This window comes from Acomys minous (genome assembly GCF_964271855.1).
Source record: "Acomys minous genome assembly, chromosome: 7".
Classification (NCBI taxonomy): domain Eukaryota; kingdom Metazoa; phylum Chordata; class Mammalia; order Rodentia; family Muridae; genus Acomys; species Acomys minous.
The window spans coordinates 79,895,188-79,908,571 of NC_140488.1; the positions used below are offsets into that span (position 1 = coordinate 79,895,188).

The following is a 13,384-nucleotide window of genomic DNA, read 5'->3' on the forward strand; positions in this document are numbered from 1 at the left end:
ATCAGGGATACCTCATAGGTTTCTTGACTGTAGGTCTCAGGGTTCCAAATCATCATGAAAGTCCTTCCCTTTGGGTTGAATGAGAGACAGCTCCAACATTATTCTAGGCCCCTATAGAGAAAAGGTTAAAGATTCCACAAGAGTGAAAGCATTACTAAGATGTATGTAAAAAACATTTATACAATCTCTTGTCTTAGATCTGCCAATGACCAACTGTTGTGAAGCCCTAGCATCTCTTCTAGATCTCACTCTATCCCCATTATTACCATGTATTGGGAGACCGTTGTAACAATCCTTAGAAGGGAAAGGAAATTAGGGCTGCAGTAGCCATGGCAGAACAGATGTAGGCTTGGAAATTATAAGTACACTGACTGAGAATTAATGCTCATAATCTGTTTCTCATTGCTGTAGCTACTCCACGGTCACTCCTGTCCCAGGCACGTTTAGCCATCCGCAGATCCTTGTGCCGGGCCAAACAGCCACAAGCCATTGACCAACTGGATATTCCTCCTGTGTTGATTAACTACCTCAAGCATCAGTGATCAGGTTTTGACTTTCCCAGGAACCTATGATACCTCCCAAAGCTACCTGGTAGCCCAGGTAGCTTGAGGGTAAAATACCTCATGGTTATCTTGGTGCATTATTCTCCACAATAAAATCCTCAGCAAACTAATTCCTAGTGGCGTGGTGTCTTCTATGTATGTGTGGGAATGGGGGAGGGCCACTGGGGAAAGGGCTTGATCAGTCATCGGGAAGGATGGCCATAAGTCTGGTCCTCACAAGCATAGGAATCTTCACTGCTGAAAAAGGAAGAAAGAAAATTGACCAATTATGGTACCTTCTCAACAAGGCTCAGTAAGAGTTTGCTGCCCTGCTATAAAGGTTTTGAAAAATATACGAATGTGGAAAATTTTAAGTGGGCTTTTAAACCTGGTTTTTCTAGGATCTACTCTAGTCCACACTGACTATTCTTAAAGTTAAAGCTTTTGGGGATGAAGTTAACACTAGCATCTCTCTTTGCTTTATGGTTTAGAAAGGTACACCCATTTGAGTAAGGAACAACCAGAGTGACCTTTTCTATGGTGTGCGAGACATAGATTCTCTGGTTGAGCCATGAAAACACATGGACAGTGGGCATTTCAAAGGCCTTGCAATTGAAACCATTATTGATGCATTTCAAGTTCTCCTACAATAAGGAGAGGGTGAAACATGAGGTTACTGAGACACTGGCAAAACTTGAGTGTCCTTATTTGAGGACTACTTCTAGATGTTCTTTTTCTGGCTCCCAGTACTTCCATTGTGTATGAAAACCTTAGTGCCCCGGTCCTTTCCTCTCCCAGGCCTCACCATCCCCTTCTAGACAGTTAGTAGGTCAAGTGTTGGAACAGATCATCTCAAATTCTAATAACTCTTCCAACAGTATTTCCCATATGAGGTCTGAAAAGTAAATAGAGACAATATTACTGAATGCAATCTTCCCTTGGCCTTTTGTTTCTTGACACAGACCCCCAGAGAGAATCTAGTAGCCCTGTTCCCTCAGTTGCTGTTGCCAGCTTTCACAAGGTCGGGTCTTAAGCACTTTATACTAGGTGAGCTCTAGATCCTTCCCTCTGTGGCAAAAGTATATATAATATGCTCTTGCATCTTATATATACTTCTAGCCTGCTTGCTAGCTCCTTGGTAACCAGTCCAATAAGTAGAATTTCTTTGTCCAGTATGAAAACCATGCAAGATAGGCTAAGAGTAGTTGCTGGTCCAATGACACCCCCGCCCCCACCTCCAGTGCACTGGCTTGTAGTTAAACTGTTTCAATACTACTATTTACTCTTACTCTGTTTTAGAACCCTTGGCCTCACTTGAAAATTAGTCATTCTTTCTAATCATAATTGCCCTCTTTTCTAGAAATTACATTTCCAGAACTTTGTGGCTTAGCTCCATATAATCTCTCTATTCTGGGCTAAGTACTACATTTCAGAAATCATACAACCCCTGATTTCTGTTCCTTTCCCCCTTTCTTTGCTTTCTTTCCTGTCAATTCTTTTCTCTTTAATTACATTTCAACCTTAATTTTATCTATATGTAAAAACATAAAATGCACATGTGTATAAAGTGCTACATAATATTTCCATACATTTATATACATGTTCTAATGTTTAAATCAGGTTAAGAATATTATTTCCCCTTGGTCATAGAGCTATGGGAGGGGAATAGGGTGAAAGCAGGAGGGAGGGAGGAATGGGAAGATACAAGTGATGGGATAACAATTGAGTTGTAATCTGAATAAATTAATTAAATTATTAAAAAGAAGAATATTTTTCCTTAAATATTTGTAATTTTATGGTAAAATTTTCACTTTTTCTAGATTTTTGAAATGTCTATATAATGCAGTGATACTATCTATAGTTAATGTGAATCAGCAAGAGAGAATTTCTCCGCCATTTTATAACAGATATTACCATTCTGTTCTTAAGTTCTATGAGATATCAACTTACTTTTATAATCTACATATGAGGTAGATCATTGAGTGCTTATTTTTCTATGCCTGAGTTATTTCTTTTAACATGATGAGTATTGATTGTCACCAGAGGCTGAGGGCATGGGGAGAAATGGAATGGGGAATTACTGATCAAAAGAATATATTTTCACATAGACAGGAGACTTTGAGATCTGTTGTATACAAGAGTGACTGTAGTCAATCATTATGTGCTATACTTTTCAAAATGACTAAAAGTAAATTTTACATGTCAAACCATAAAAAGATAGGTAAGTGACATGATGGATATGTCAATCATCTGGATGTAATCATACTACATTTCATGAGAATATTACTCTGTTCTTCATTTGTATATAAAATTATTTGTTGATCAAGTATAATATTTTTCAAAAGAGTTATTTTCATGCAAATACTTCTTATATTCAGGGGAATGTGTTTAAATACTCATTTTATGTAGATTAACTCATTTGATTTAACAACCTTATACTCGTGACTATTTTATAGATTAGAAAACTGAGATCTAGTGTTGCTAACTAACTGCTTCAAAGAGAAGAATAGGCCCTCACAAGCCTACAAAATGAGGTGAATGCACCAACCTAGGTAATTTCCTACCTGAGCCCTTATTAACTAGCCATTTTTTAAAAATAGCTATGTCTGACCCCGTGGAGTATTGCAAAGCTTTCTTAAAATTTTTTTTTCACCTATTACCTTTCTTCTTCTCACTGTCAAATTGGAACTTTAGTGCCTCCTACTTTCCAGAGCAGACAGGTATGAAAGCATTGACTTTGTTGTCAACATACAATTGGACCCTCTTTTCTTCTTTCTAACCAAGACTGTGGGTACTCTTGATTCCATCTGTCATTTGTCACCAGCCACAACTACCCCCAAGAGATTATCCTGTCTTCTTTTTCTATTTTAAATTACATCTATTTGACTTATTTGTTAAGTGTATGCCACAGCACATATATGGAAATCAGAGGGTAACTTTTGGACTCATCTCTCCTTCCACCTTTAAGTGGGTTCTGAAAATGGAACTCAGGAATTCAGGCCTACAGGCACTGGGCCAGATTCGTTGTCTTCTACTTAATTGATCCTTTTTTTTTCTCAGCATATAAACAAATTCACCTCCTTCTAACATGTAAAAACAAACCTGTACTCCAGGGCCCACCCCAGTCACCACGTTTTGAAGCTAAACTTCTGTAACAAGGAAACTTTTTCTTGCTCCATACTGGTAGGTGTATATCCTACTGCTGCTTGTGTGTGTGTTGCCCATATCACCAGTGAGTTTCTAGGTCCATTCACAAGGGTATATTTTCTGCCTCTCTCGGAGTCTTATGGGTACTGTTTCTCTCACAACCTCCATCCATGGTGCCATCACAGGGTGCAGCTAGTTCTGTTTGCAGAACACATGCAGAAGCCAAAATTCTTCTTACCACATCACTGCCTCTTGCCTGGATAATTAACAGGGCCTCCTTCCTAATTCCCTTGCTTCTTGACTCGCTGCGACAACAACAAAGCTCCACAGATTGAGGTTCAGCAAGTTCAGAAGTAACTCACAGGACTGCCCCACAGAATCCTGGATCACATGATCCGGTATCTTCTTTGACCTTCTTTTCTCCTTTTGTCTTTCATCACTCCATTCCAGCTGCACTACCCATCTTTTCATTTCCCTAATATACCATCATATAGCTTATCTTATTAGAAAGAACTGGATGTGCTTCTGGGCTTTTGTACTGTTTGCTGCCCCCGCCTCACCATTCTTCTTCCAGATATCCTTATGTTTTGTTCTATCAGTTCCTACAGTCTTTACTTGAATGCTAACTACTTTGTTGAACTATGACTCAAACTCCTTGATAACAGCAACACTTCTTAGGGTTAGGGACAATGACTAAGCACTTCCTGCTCTTGCAGAGGAGCCAATTCTTACGGAGAGCCCAAGTTCAGTTCCCAGCACCCACATCAGGTACCTCACAACTGTCTGTACTTCTGGCTCCAGGAAGCCCCAACACCTCTAGCCACAACAGGTACCTGCAGTCATATCTACATACCCACACACAGATATACATACATACCACATATACATAATTTTAAAAAATAATGTAATATGCCAGGCTTAGTGGTTCATGCCTTTAATCCCAGCACTCAGGAGGCAGAGGCAGGCAGATTGGTGTGAGTCCAGGACAGCCAGGGCTACACAGAGAAACCTTGTCTCAAAAAACAAAAAAGAAAATTAATGTAATTCTTTTTTAAGCTCCCCTTATACCAATACTTCCTCTTTTCTCAATTATAGTCACTACTATCTGGCAGAGCTGTACATTTTACCGAAGTATTTTGTTCAGTCTGTTAGTGCTTTTATTGCCATGATGGAAGGCAATAAAAAAAATAAAAGTAGATAAATTACAGACATTATATGTTAGTCAGTAGTAAATGGTACAGATGGAGGAAAAGCTAATTAAGATATTGGAAAGTGAAGACAATGGAAATGGGAATTGTTATATATCAAGAGCCCAGGTAAAGTCTCCTTGTTAGTGACATCTGAGCACACAGCTGAAGGAAGGGAAGCATAAAGCATGCCTGTATTCAGATGTCGAGCATCACAGGCAAGGAGAACAAGTTTAACACTTGTATTTGTACACACTCTCTCCTTTCCTCGCTTTCTTTTTCTCTCCATCCCCCCCCCTTTATTTTATTACATAGGGTTTTGTAGCTAGGGCAGGTCCGAAACCTATAATCTTCTTGCCTTGCTTTATGTTGAGTACTGTGATTATAAATGCATCATCATGCCTGGTTCAACGTTACTTCTTTGTTTGCAGTGCTTGGGATTGGAATTTGTACATGCTATTCAATTTTACTATCGCTGAGCTACATTTTCAGCCCATTACAATAAGATTTCTGACACTTCAAGCTCAGGATGTCCCAGACACAAGCACTACGTTTTCTTAATCTGTATCTCTAGACCCTGAATGCTAGCAACATTTGGCTGTTCCTTGCCCAAAGTGCAAACTATAAAATATGAGTCTGATGAATTGAGTTCCTCCTTTGCTAGCATGGCTGCCTGTGAGAAAGGACCTTGTGGCTAGCGTACCACTCTGGATGCTGAATATGCTACTTCAGTGATACAGAACTTGGCACAGTGGAATTATTCAGTGAGAGGAATTGTCATGGTTTTCTGATGTCAGTGTTTTCCAATCCAGGTAAAAAGAGTCACTCAGCAGGCTGAACAGTTCCCAGTTTTAGGAAACTCAACTCAGGCCAATATATAATGTGTGGCTTCAACTATGCAAAGAGTTTCAGGACTAGCTAGTATAATAACACAGAGTTGAAATTTTCATTGAAGATGTACCAATGCAAGCTTAAACCTCATGGTTAGGAGAAAAAGAGACACTTAGAAGAAAGCAAGATAAACCCAACTGTAGGTATTTAGCTCATTGCTTTTAAAATATGCATACATAGAATTTTGAAGTTTCTGTCTTATCACTGTCAGATGTCAGAGAGCCACATGACAAGATGACAGGTAATAAGGTAAATGTCTGTCCCACAGAGAAAGTGAGGATGTATTTACTATAAATAGTGTTGTTTGAGGTTATCAGGGATAGGAACGAGGCCCTATCCAAAGACATATATGATCAGGTATTAATCTTGGTTTATTGTTACTTGAACACAAAATACCTACTCAGGAAAAGAATACTACAGATATGGTAGAAGCTGTTACTGTGTTAATCGTCATGATCAAAATCAACTTGGGGAGGAAAAGGTTTACTTCATCTTAAAATTCCCAGAACTCAGTCTATCACTGAGGGAAGCCGGGACAAGAAGTAAAGCATGAACAGAGGTAGAAACCATGGAGAAGATTGTGCACTGGTTCATCGCCTGGCCCACGCTTCTCTAGCTTTATTATACAGCCAGGCCTTCCCACCTTGGGTTGGTAGTGCCCATGCGGGATTGGCCTTCACACATACCAACCACAACAGTCTCCCTGACAGGGCCATAAAGCAGTCTGATTTGGGCAATCCCTCAGTTGTGGTTCCCTCTTCCAGGTGACTCTAAGTTGTTTCAGGTTGACAATAAAAACTAATCAGGACTTCTAAGGTGGTTGATTTTCTAAGACTCTGGAGTGAGAGGCTCCTTCTTTTTCTTATGTACCTGTAATTTTCTGTCTTTTCTTTTTCATATTTTTTATTGCAATATATTCTGATCAGGGTTTCCTCTCCCAAACTCTTTCACTTAAGGGCAGACCAACACAAAATAAACTCAATGGTATCTTCATAGATATTTTTTTCATTGCTTGTTTGGGCTGTTTGTTTGTTTGTTTTTTGAGACAGGGCTTTTTAAAAAATCTTCTCTTTTGCTTATATAATTTTCCTGTCTTTCTAGACTGCTTCACTGGCCCCTGAGCTTCATACTAGATCTAAAAGTGTCTCATTTGGATATGTTTAGCAAAAATATTCTCTTAACTAATTTATTTTTAAACTCTATTTGGTGCTAAAGATACATAAGTAAACTAGAGGGACAGTCTAGTTTGCAGAGTCAAAAGGAATCTGTACATAGAGAAATACAGGCTCATGTATGCTTATTTAAAAAGATATTTAAAGATAGTGTAAGTCTTGAACTTTAAAAATATAAGCATTGTATCCAAAAGATACCAATGATAGCAAAGATAGTGTTCTTAATAACAATATTACCAATAGCTAACATTTGTATAGGTTTGCATGTATCAAGCTCTGGACAATTATTCTTATTACAACTCTATGACATGTGACTTAAACACAATTATACTTTACATGTGAAATGTTCCACATAGCTCACGTGTTTGAACATCTGGTCCAAAGGTGATAGCATTTTTTTGGAAGTTGTAAAACCTTTGGAAGGTGAGGCATAGCTGAAGAAAGGGTGGCTTGAGGGGCAGGAATTGAGGCTTATGATTTAGCACTGGTTCTGCCTCAAGGTCTCTGCTTTCAGGTAGGCACCATGTACTTAGCATCTCCCACACACTCTTGCCACCTCGACGCAAACTTCTATGGTTACCATGCTAAAACTGAGAGCCAAAATATTTCCTCCTCTATTTCTTTTAGTTATTCTCTTAGTTTCTTTTAGTTATTTGCTACAGGCAGTTACAAAAAAGTATCTAACACAGAAATTTGGTATCAGGAGTTGGGAGTCATTGGTGTGATAAATTTGATCCGGTGGATCACTGGCCCTTAAAACTGGTTTGTAGGGGGAATAATGGAAGAATTTTGAACTGTGGCTACAGAAGCCCAAGAACCTTGTAAGCAGAGCTTAAGAATAAATTCTGATCACAATTTGAAAAACCAAAATACCGATGGAAGTGTGGATAGTGAAGGCTAGGCTTATCAGGTTTCAGAAAGGAAAAGGGACTCTATTAGAAATTGGGCTGCACACTATTTGTGCTATATTCTGTTAAAGAAGTGATTGTGTTCTGCCCATGTCCTATAATTTTCAGGCTGAACCTTAAGAGTAATGGATTAAGCTGTTTGGAGAAATTTTCAGTACAGCATAGCATTCAGGTTACTCCTCATTGCTCTTAGCCAAACAGCAAGATTTACAGTGACAGAGAACAGAATGTGGAGCCAAAGTATATGAAAAATGTGCAGTTGGCAAGGATAGGAGTGTTAGAAATGAGTGTGAGCTATTACAAAGCTGTGAACAAAAAGTAGCTGCAGATAGAGACAAAGGGGTAGTAACTGTTAGTGCACATGAAGAAAAACTATGGACTCTGCACTAAGACAATACGAATAATGTCTCACTCGCCTGCATATTCCAGGGCTGGGATAGTTATTCTTCACTGTCAACTTGACTGGATTTGGAATTATCGAAGAGACACACCTCTAGATAATTATTTTCCCAGCTTCAGCCATTAAGGCCCATTTAGGCCTCTGCATCTGTGGCCAAAAGAGAGTAGGCTATTACAACTCATTCTAAAAATAGACACTGTCATCATTACCCACATATTGCTCATTTTGCACACAGAAGGAATGCAAAAGTTAGAGGGTCATGGAGGGTTACACCAAGATTCAAAGAAACTGCTAAGGCCAGCAAATGTATGGCAGAGTCAAATTCCCTGCGAAGAGTTCCTTAGCAGCCATTGTATGGATGCCAGCAAGATGACTCAGTGGGTAAAAGGAGCTGAACACACAATCCTGGCAACCTAATTTTAATCTCTAAATCCACTTCCATAAAGGTGGAAGGAGAAAAGTGACTCCACAAAGTTATCCTCTGACCGCCACAATTTGTGCCATGGTACACACTTCACCCCTACAATAAAACAAACAAACAAACAAACAAACAAACAAGACAAAAAGAGGCTATTGTGTGACTGTGTGAAAATGAAGCCTAACTTGCAATGGAAACATCAGGATGTTGACGTGCCAACAACATGGAATATATACTAAGGAAAACTGCAGGCACTAAATGGAGTTGGCCTAAACAAGAGCCTGTAATACACGGGCAGGTGGCAGAGCTGTAAGAAGAAAGCTACTTGGAGCCCAGATGATATCATCATGAACCCCGGATGTGGATATAAAACTGCAGGGCTTGCTTGGTGTTTGTGCTGCAGGGTTTCTGCCTTGCTTCAGTCCAATATTTCTTTTCTTCTTTCATTTTTTATGTTATTCATTTTTGACAGGGTCTGTGTAAGCCTGGCAGGCCTTGAAATCACTAAGAGCCACTGGTCTCTGTGTTCTGAGAGCTGAGATTAAAGCTCGCAGCTGGTCCAGCATTTCCTTGATATACTGCTATTTCTTCCATTAACAACATTGGGGCTGCACAGACTATAAGGACTTTTGAAATTGAACTGAATACACTTTACATTGTAAGATGGCCGCTAGCCTTTGGATTTAATACAGAAGTTATAGTATGAATGTGAAATGTCCCCTAAAATGTTTATACACTTGCTCCCCAACTTGTGAAACTATTTGGGGAGGGTGTACAACTTTTAGAAAGCGAGGCCTAGCTGGAGAAATTGGGCAGCTGGGAGCAAGTGTTGAAGTTAGCCTGACTCTATTTCTGGGCTAAACTTTCTTCTTCCTGGTTAGCATTATACAACTAGCACATCTGCCACAGTCCTGCCACTATAGCCATGAGCTACTCTCGATGCCATGCCTTCTTCGATATGATGGGATATACCCTCTCAAACCAGGAGGCAAAATAAAATCTTTCTTTTGTGAACAGTAAATAGAAAAATAGCCAATATATAGGTGGTATTGTCATTAATGTAGAAGGGGACACTAAGACTCAGAGCGATGATTAACCTGCCCAGATAAGCTGTGCTGCCCCTAAGTGATAGAGATTGTCTTAGTTACAGTTACTATTGCTAGGATGAAACACCATGATCAAAAGGAACTCAAGGAGGAAAGAATTCATTTGGCTCGTGCTTTTACGTCATTGTTCAGTACAGGAACTGAAGCTGGGCAGGAACCTGGGGGCAGGAGCCGATACAGAGGAGCCATGGAGGGCGCTGCTTACTGTCTTGGTCTCCATAGCTTGGGCAGTCTTTCATATAGAACCCAGAACCACCTGCCCAGGGATGGCACCACCCACAATGGGCTGGGCCCTCCCCCAATCAATCATTAATTAAGAAAAGGCCCTACAGGCTTGCTTACAGCCAGAGCTTCTGGAGGCAATTTCTTAATTGAGATTCCCTCCCTTCCAATGACTATCCTGTGTCCGGTTGCATAAAACTAGCCAGCTTAAGCTGGCAACTCAGCTTATGGAATCTGCTGTACAGCCACTGCACTTTATTGCTTCCAGGAAAATGATGAAATTAGCTAACTGGTCAAGAGTATTCCCATTTAGTCATGCATTTTTACATTTTGGCTGAAGATCTATTTTTCTAGTCTAATTTTAAGCTTACTTTCTCCCCCCTATTACAAATACAAATGTAGCCAATCACAATTTTTGCTCTTGCTCAACCCAGTGTACCAGCTTACAGCTCCAGGCATTTTTACTTTGGGGAGGAATCCTTCCTTTACTTTTCTGATTTTGACTTCATTATCAAGGCCATCTTCTAGATTGTTCTAATGTCCCTTGCCAATTTGTAAAAAAAATCATACCATCTGTATTGCTTCAACGCACCTTTGCCAGATATCTGATTTAGCTTTCTGTCCCTCTGAGACAGGTCCCCTAAGAAAAGATTACTATGGAACTTTCTAATATAGACTACCAGGCCTAGGCTAAAAGAGGTAACCACGGAATGCAAAGTTGTGGGCACTGTACTTGTTCGTGCAGGACTTTCAAAGTGTTTATGGTGTTGCCACTACACAATTCACAGCCATCTTCATAGGTCAGTCAGTCTCTCTCTCTCTCTCCCTCCCTCCCTTTCCCTTCCCCCCACTTCTCTCCCAGTCTCATCCAGACTGCACTTTCCCCTTTGTCCCCTCCTGTCAGTCCCATCTACCACCTCTCAGAGAGATCAACTGAATATGATATTGATTTTCACTGGAGCTAGAAGATACTGTGTAACATTTTGTAGATTAAAACAAACAAACTAACTAACTAACTAGCTTAAAACAAGAGAGAAACCCTGCTTCCCACTCTCACCTTCTGGCCTGACTAAATGATCTGATCACCCCGGTCACCATGCGAGATGGGCGCTTTAGAGGACCTCTTTTGAGAGGAGGCATTTTTTATGCACATGCTTCATTTTCTTTTTAACTCCAGAGGAAGGAGTGATATACCGTTGAAGAGCTATACCATTCCTTCCTATGGTCTTTCTTGGTATGTACATTCTGTGGTGTACATGTATTCTCCTAAGACTTGGGAATCTTGTGACCATAAACAAGGCTCCAATTTGAAGGTATCCTCAGCATTTCAAAGAGTGCTTTCTGGCCTTTTCTTCTTCTTCTTTTTCTTTTTTTCTTTCTTTCTTTCTTTCTTTTTTTTTTTTTTTGTTCTATTTCTTCTGGTCTCAGATTAATATTTATCACTCCCAAAGGTGACTGGTGTGTCCAATTTCTTTGAGACTGAGAAATGGGCATGCAGAACTATCTCCTCTGATGGGAGCAGCACAGCACTGCCCGGGGCTTTTTCTAGCCCACAACCTGCCTGTTATGCACAAGTTTTCACTCCAGGACTGTCTTGTTTCCGTGGACTCCAGATCTTAAAATTATCTTTTCCAATTAAAAAAAAAATCAAGGATCTGTGTGAAATGTGAGCAAGTTTCGAGTGATAGAGACACATGTTAGCAGAGTATGACAGAGGTGCTGAAAAAAATATGGCTTGTCAGGCACAGTAAATGAGAATCAAGACTTTGCAAAGCTGGAAAGCAGAGGTCCAAGGAAATGTTATAATCCAGCCATTCAAACCAGACTACAGGAAAGGATTTATACAATGAAGTTATATAGTGAATTAACTGCAGTTTGCCATTCAACATTTATTGAGACCCAGAACTAGGACTCTGATTTACACCAGTGGCTAATTATTTGGTGAAGATGTCTAGAATGTCATTGAAGGTCATGTAGCATCATGGAATATTATAGAAAAACATGAGTTGAATTGATAGAGCTTGTTCTGTCTTTGTGAAAATGGAACGATTGTCTCAGAACGGAGACCAGGTTGGCCAAAGTCTCACAGCAAGTCTGAGGCAGAAAGAAAAGTAGAGGTCTGCTCTTAACAGTCACGTCAATTCCTTTGCTTCACACAGACAGCGGCAGCAGTCCACATCTTACTAGTTCAGCATCTGGGTCTTCATAAGGTAGACAGGATCCAGCAGAGTAACAGAAACTCTGCGGGGAGGGGGGAGGGGAAGGGAGGGGAGGGGAGGGGAGGGGAGGGGAGGGGAGGGGAGGGGAGGGGAGGGGAGGGGAGGGGAGGGGAGGGGAGGGGAGGGGCTACCGTCATTGTGCTCTAATCCTTCCCTGCTCTTTGACCTCAATCCACTTTCCCCTCCCTTTTAGACACTGACAGGGAGTTTTCAAGCTGGGGTTTCTGTACATTCCAGAGCTGGTTATACAACTGGATTCTTTGTTGCTCTGGCTCACCTGGCACTGGCAGTTACTAATGGCACTTACCGTCTTTAGGCTAGTTAGAGGCCTAAGCTCAGCTGGCCCCCTGCCACATTCCAGACACAGTAGCCTGCAAGGCTGGTCTGACAGGCCTCCTCTCACTCTTCCTCCATCCGACCTCTGGTTAGGGCTCAAACAAAACTTCTTTCGGATTTTTCCAGAAAAGGGGTCTGCACAGAACCAGACTCACCATTGATGGAAAGTGCTCTTGAGATCTTGAGGCTCATTCCATGTTCTTTGGAAGGTACGGAATTTGGGTGAGAGGCAAACTACAGAAACAGTAAACTATACAAACAATTATCTTTCTAGAGGAGAAAAATGAAAGCTGCCCTGAAAAGTGAGCATATGCCTCAGTTGCTAGCAGTCCAAGTAACCCAGGAGAAGCAGCCCTTTTTTCCTGGGCAGCACCAGGCCCTTTGATGACTGATGGGAATTGACCTCAACCTTGCCTTTCATCAGTGCCTTGAGCAAGCTGGGAAACTGCAGCGGCTGAGCAGGTGTTGTTGGGGGAAGGGAAGAGGAGGCAGGTCACTTTCCAGACAGGTGATTTCTTCTCTGGGAACACTAGCCACCAGGCCCTGCTGCTACACTTAATAATTGGCCAGCCTCAGTGCCAAAGGGTTCTGCAGGCCTCACCATCCCAGGATCCCCACTTGTCTACTCCACTTCTCCCAGCTGGTCCCGAACTGCGTGGAGAAACTCCTTGGTTGCAACCTAGGAGCAGTAGCGCCAAAGCACAGGGCCAAGGAAATCGGAATGCGCGCAAAATCGAAACCGAGTTCCAACAATCTGGCAAGTCCCATCTGGGCGGGACTAGCTCCTTGAGTCGGGTGTGTAGCCACGCTGAAACCCGCCCCGCGTGGGAGCGGAA

The 13,384-nt window shown here is 41.1% G+C and overlaps 2 protein-coding genes across 5 annotated transcripts in view; one reads left to right on the forward strand and one right to left on the reverse strand.

The window, feature by feature from the left end:
* Positions 1–586, forward strand: part of ASB12 (ankyrin repeat and SOCS box containing 12) — a 60,037-nt gene extending 59,451 nt beyond the window's left edge. For all 4 annotated transcript variants that reach the window (XM_084789897.1, XM_084789895.1, XM_084789894.1 and 1 more), the window contains one exon: positions 412–586. In XM_084789897.1, the coding sequence (XP_084646023.1) occupies positions 412–542 (131 nt within the window). In that variant the 3' untranslated portion in view covers positions 543–586. The remainder of the gene's footprint in view (positions 1–411) is intronic.
* Positions 1–13,367, reverse strand: part of ZC3H12B (zinc finger CCCH-type containing 12B) — a 372,224-nt gene extending 358,857 nt beyond the window's left edge. Inside the window, exons 1-3 of the mRNA XM_084789887.1 lie at positions 12,704–13,367; positions 8,264–8,394; positions 12–111 (exon numbers count right to left, since the gene is read on the reverse strand). The gene's annotated coding sequence lies outside the window, so the exon portion shown is untranslated. The remainder of the gene's footprint in view (positions 1–11; positions 112–8,263; positions 8,395–12,703) is intronic.
* Positions 13,368–13,384: the final 17 nt, after the last annotated feature.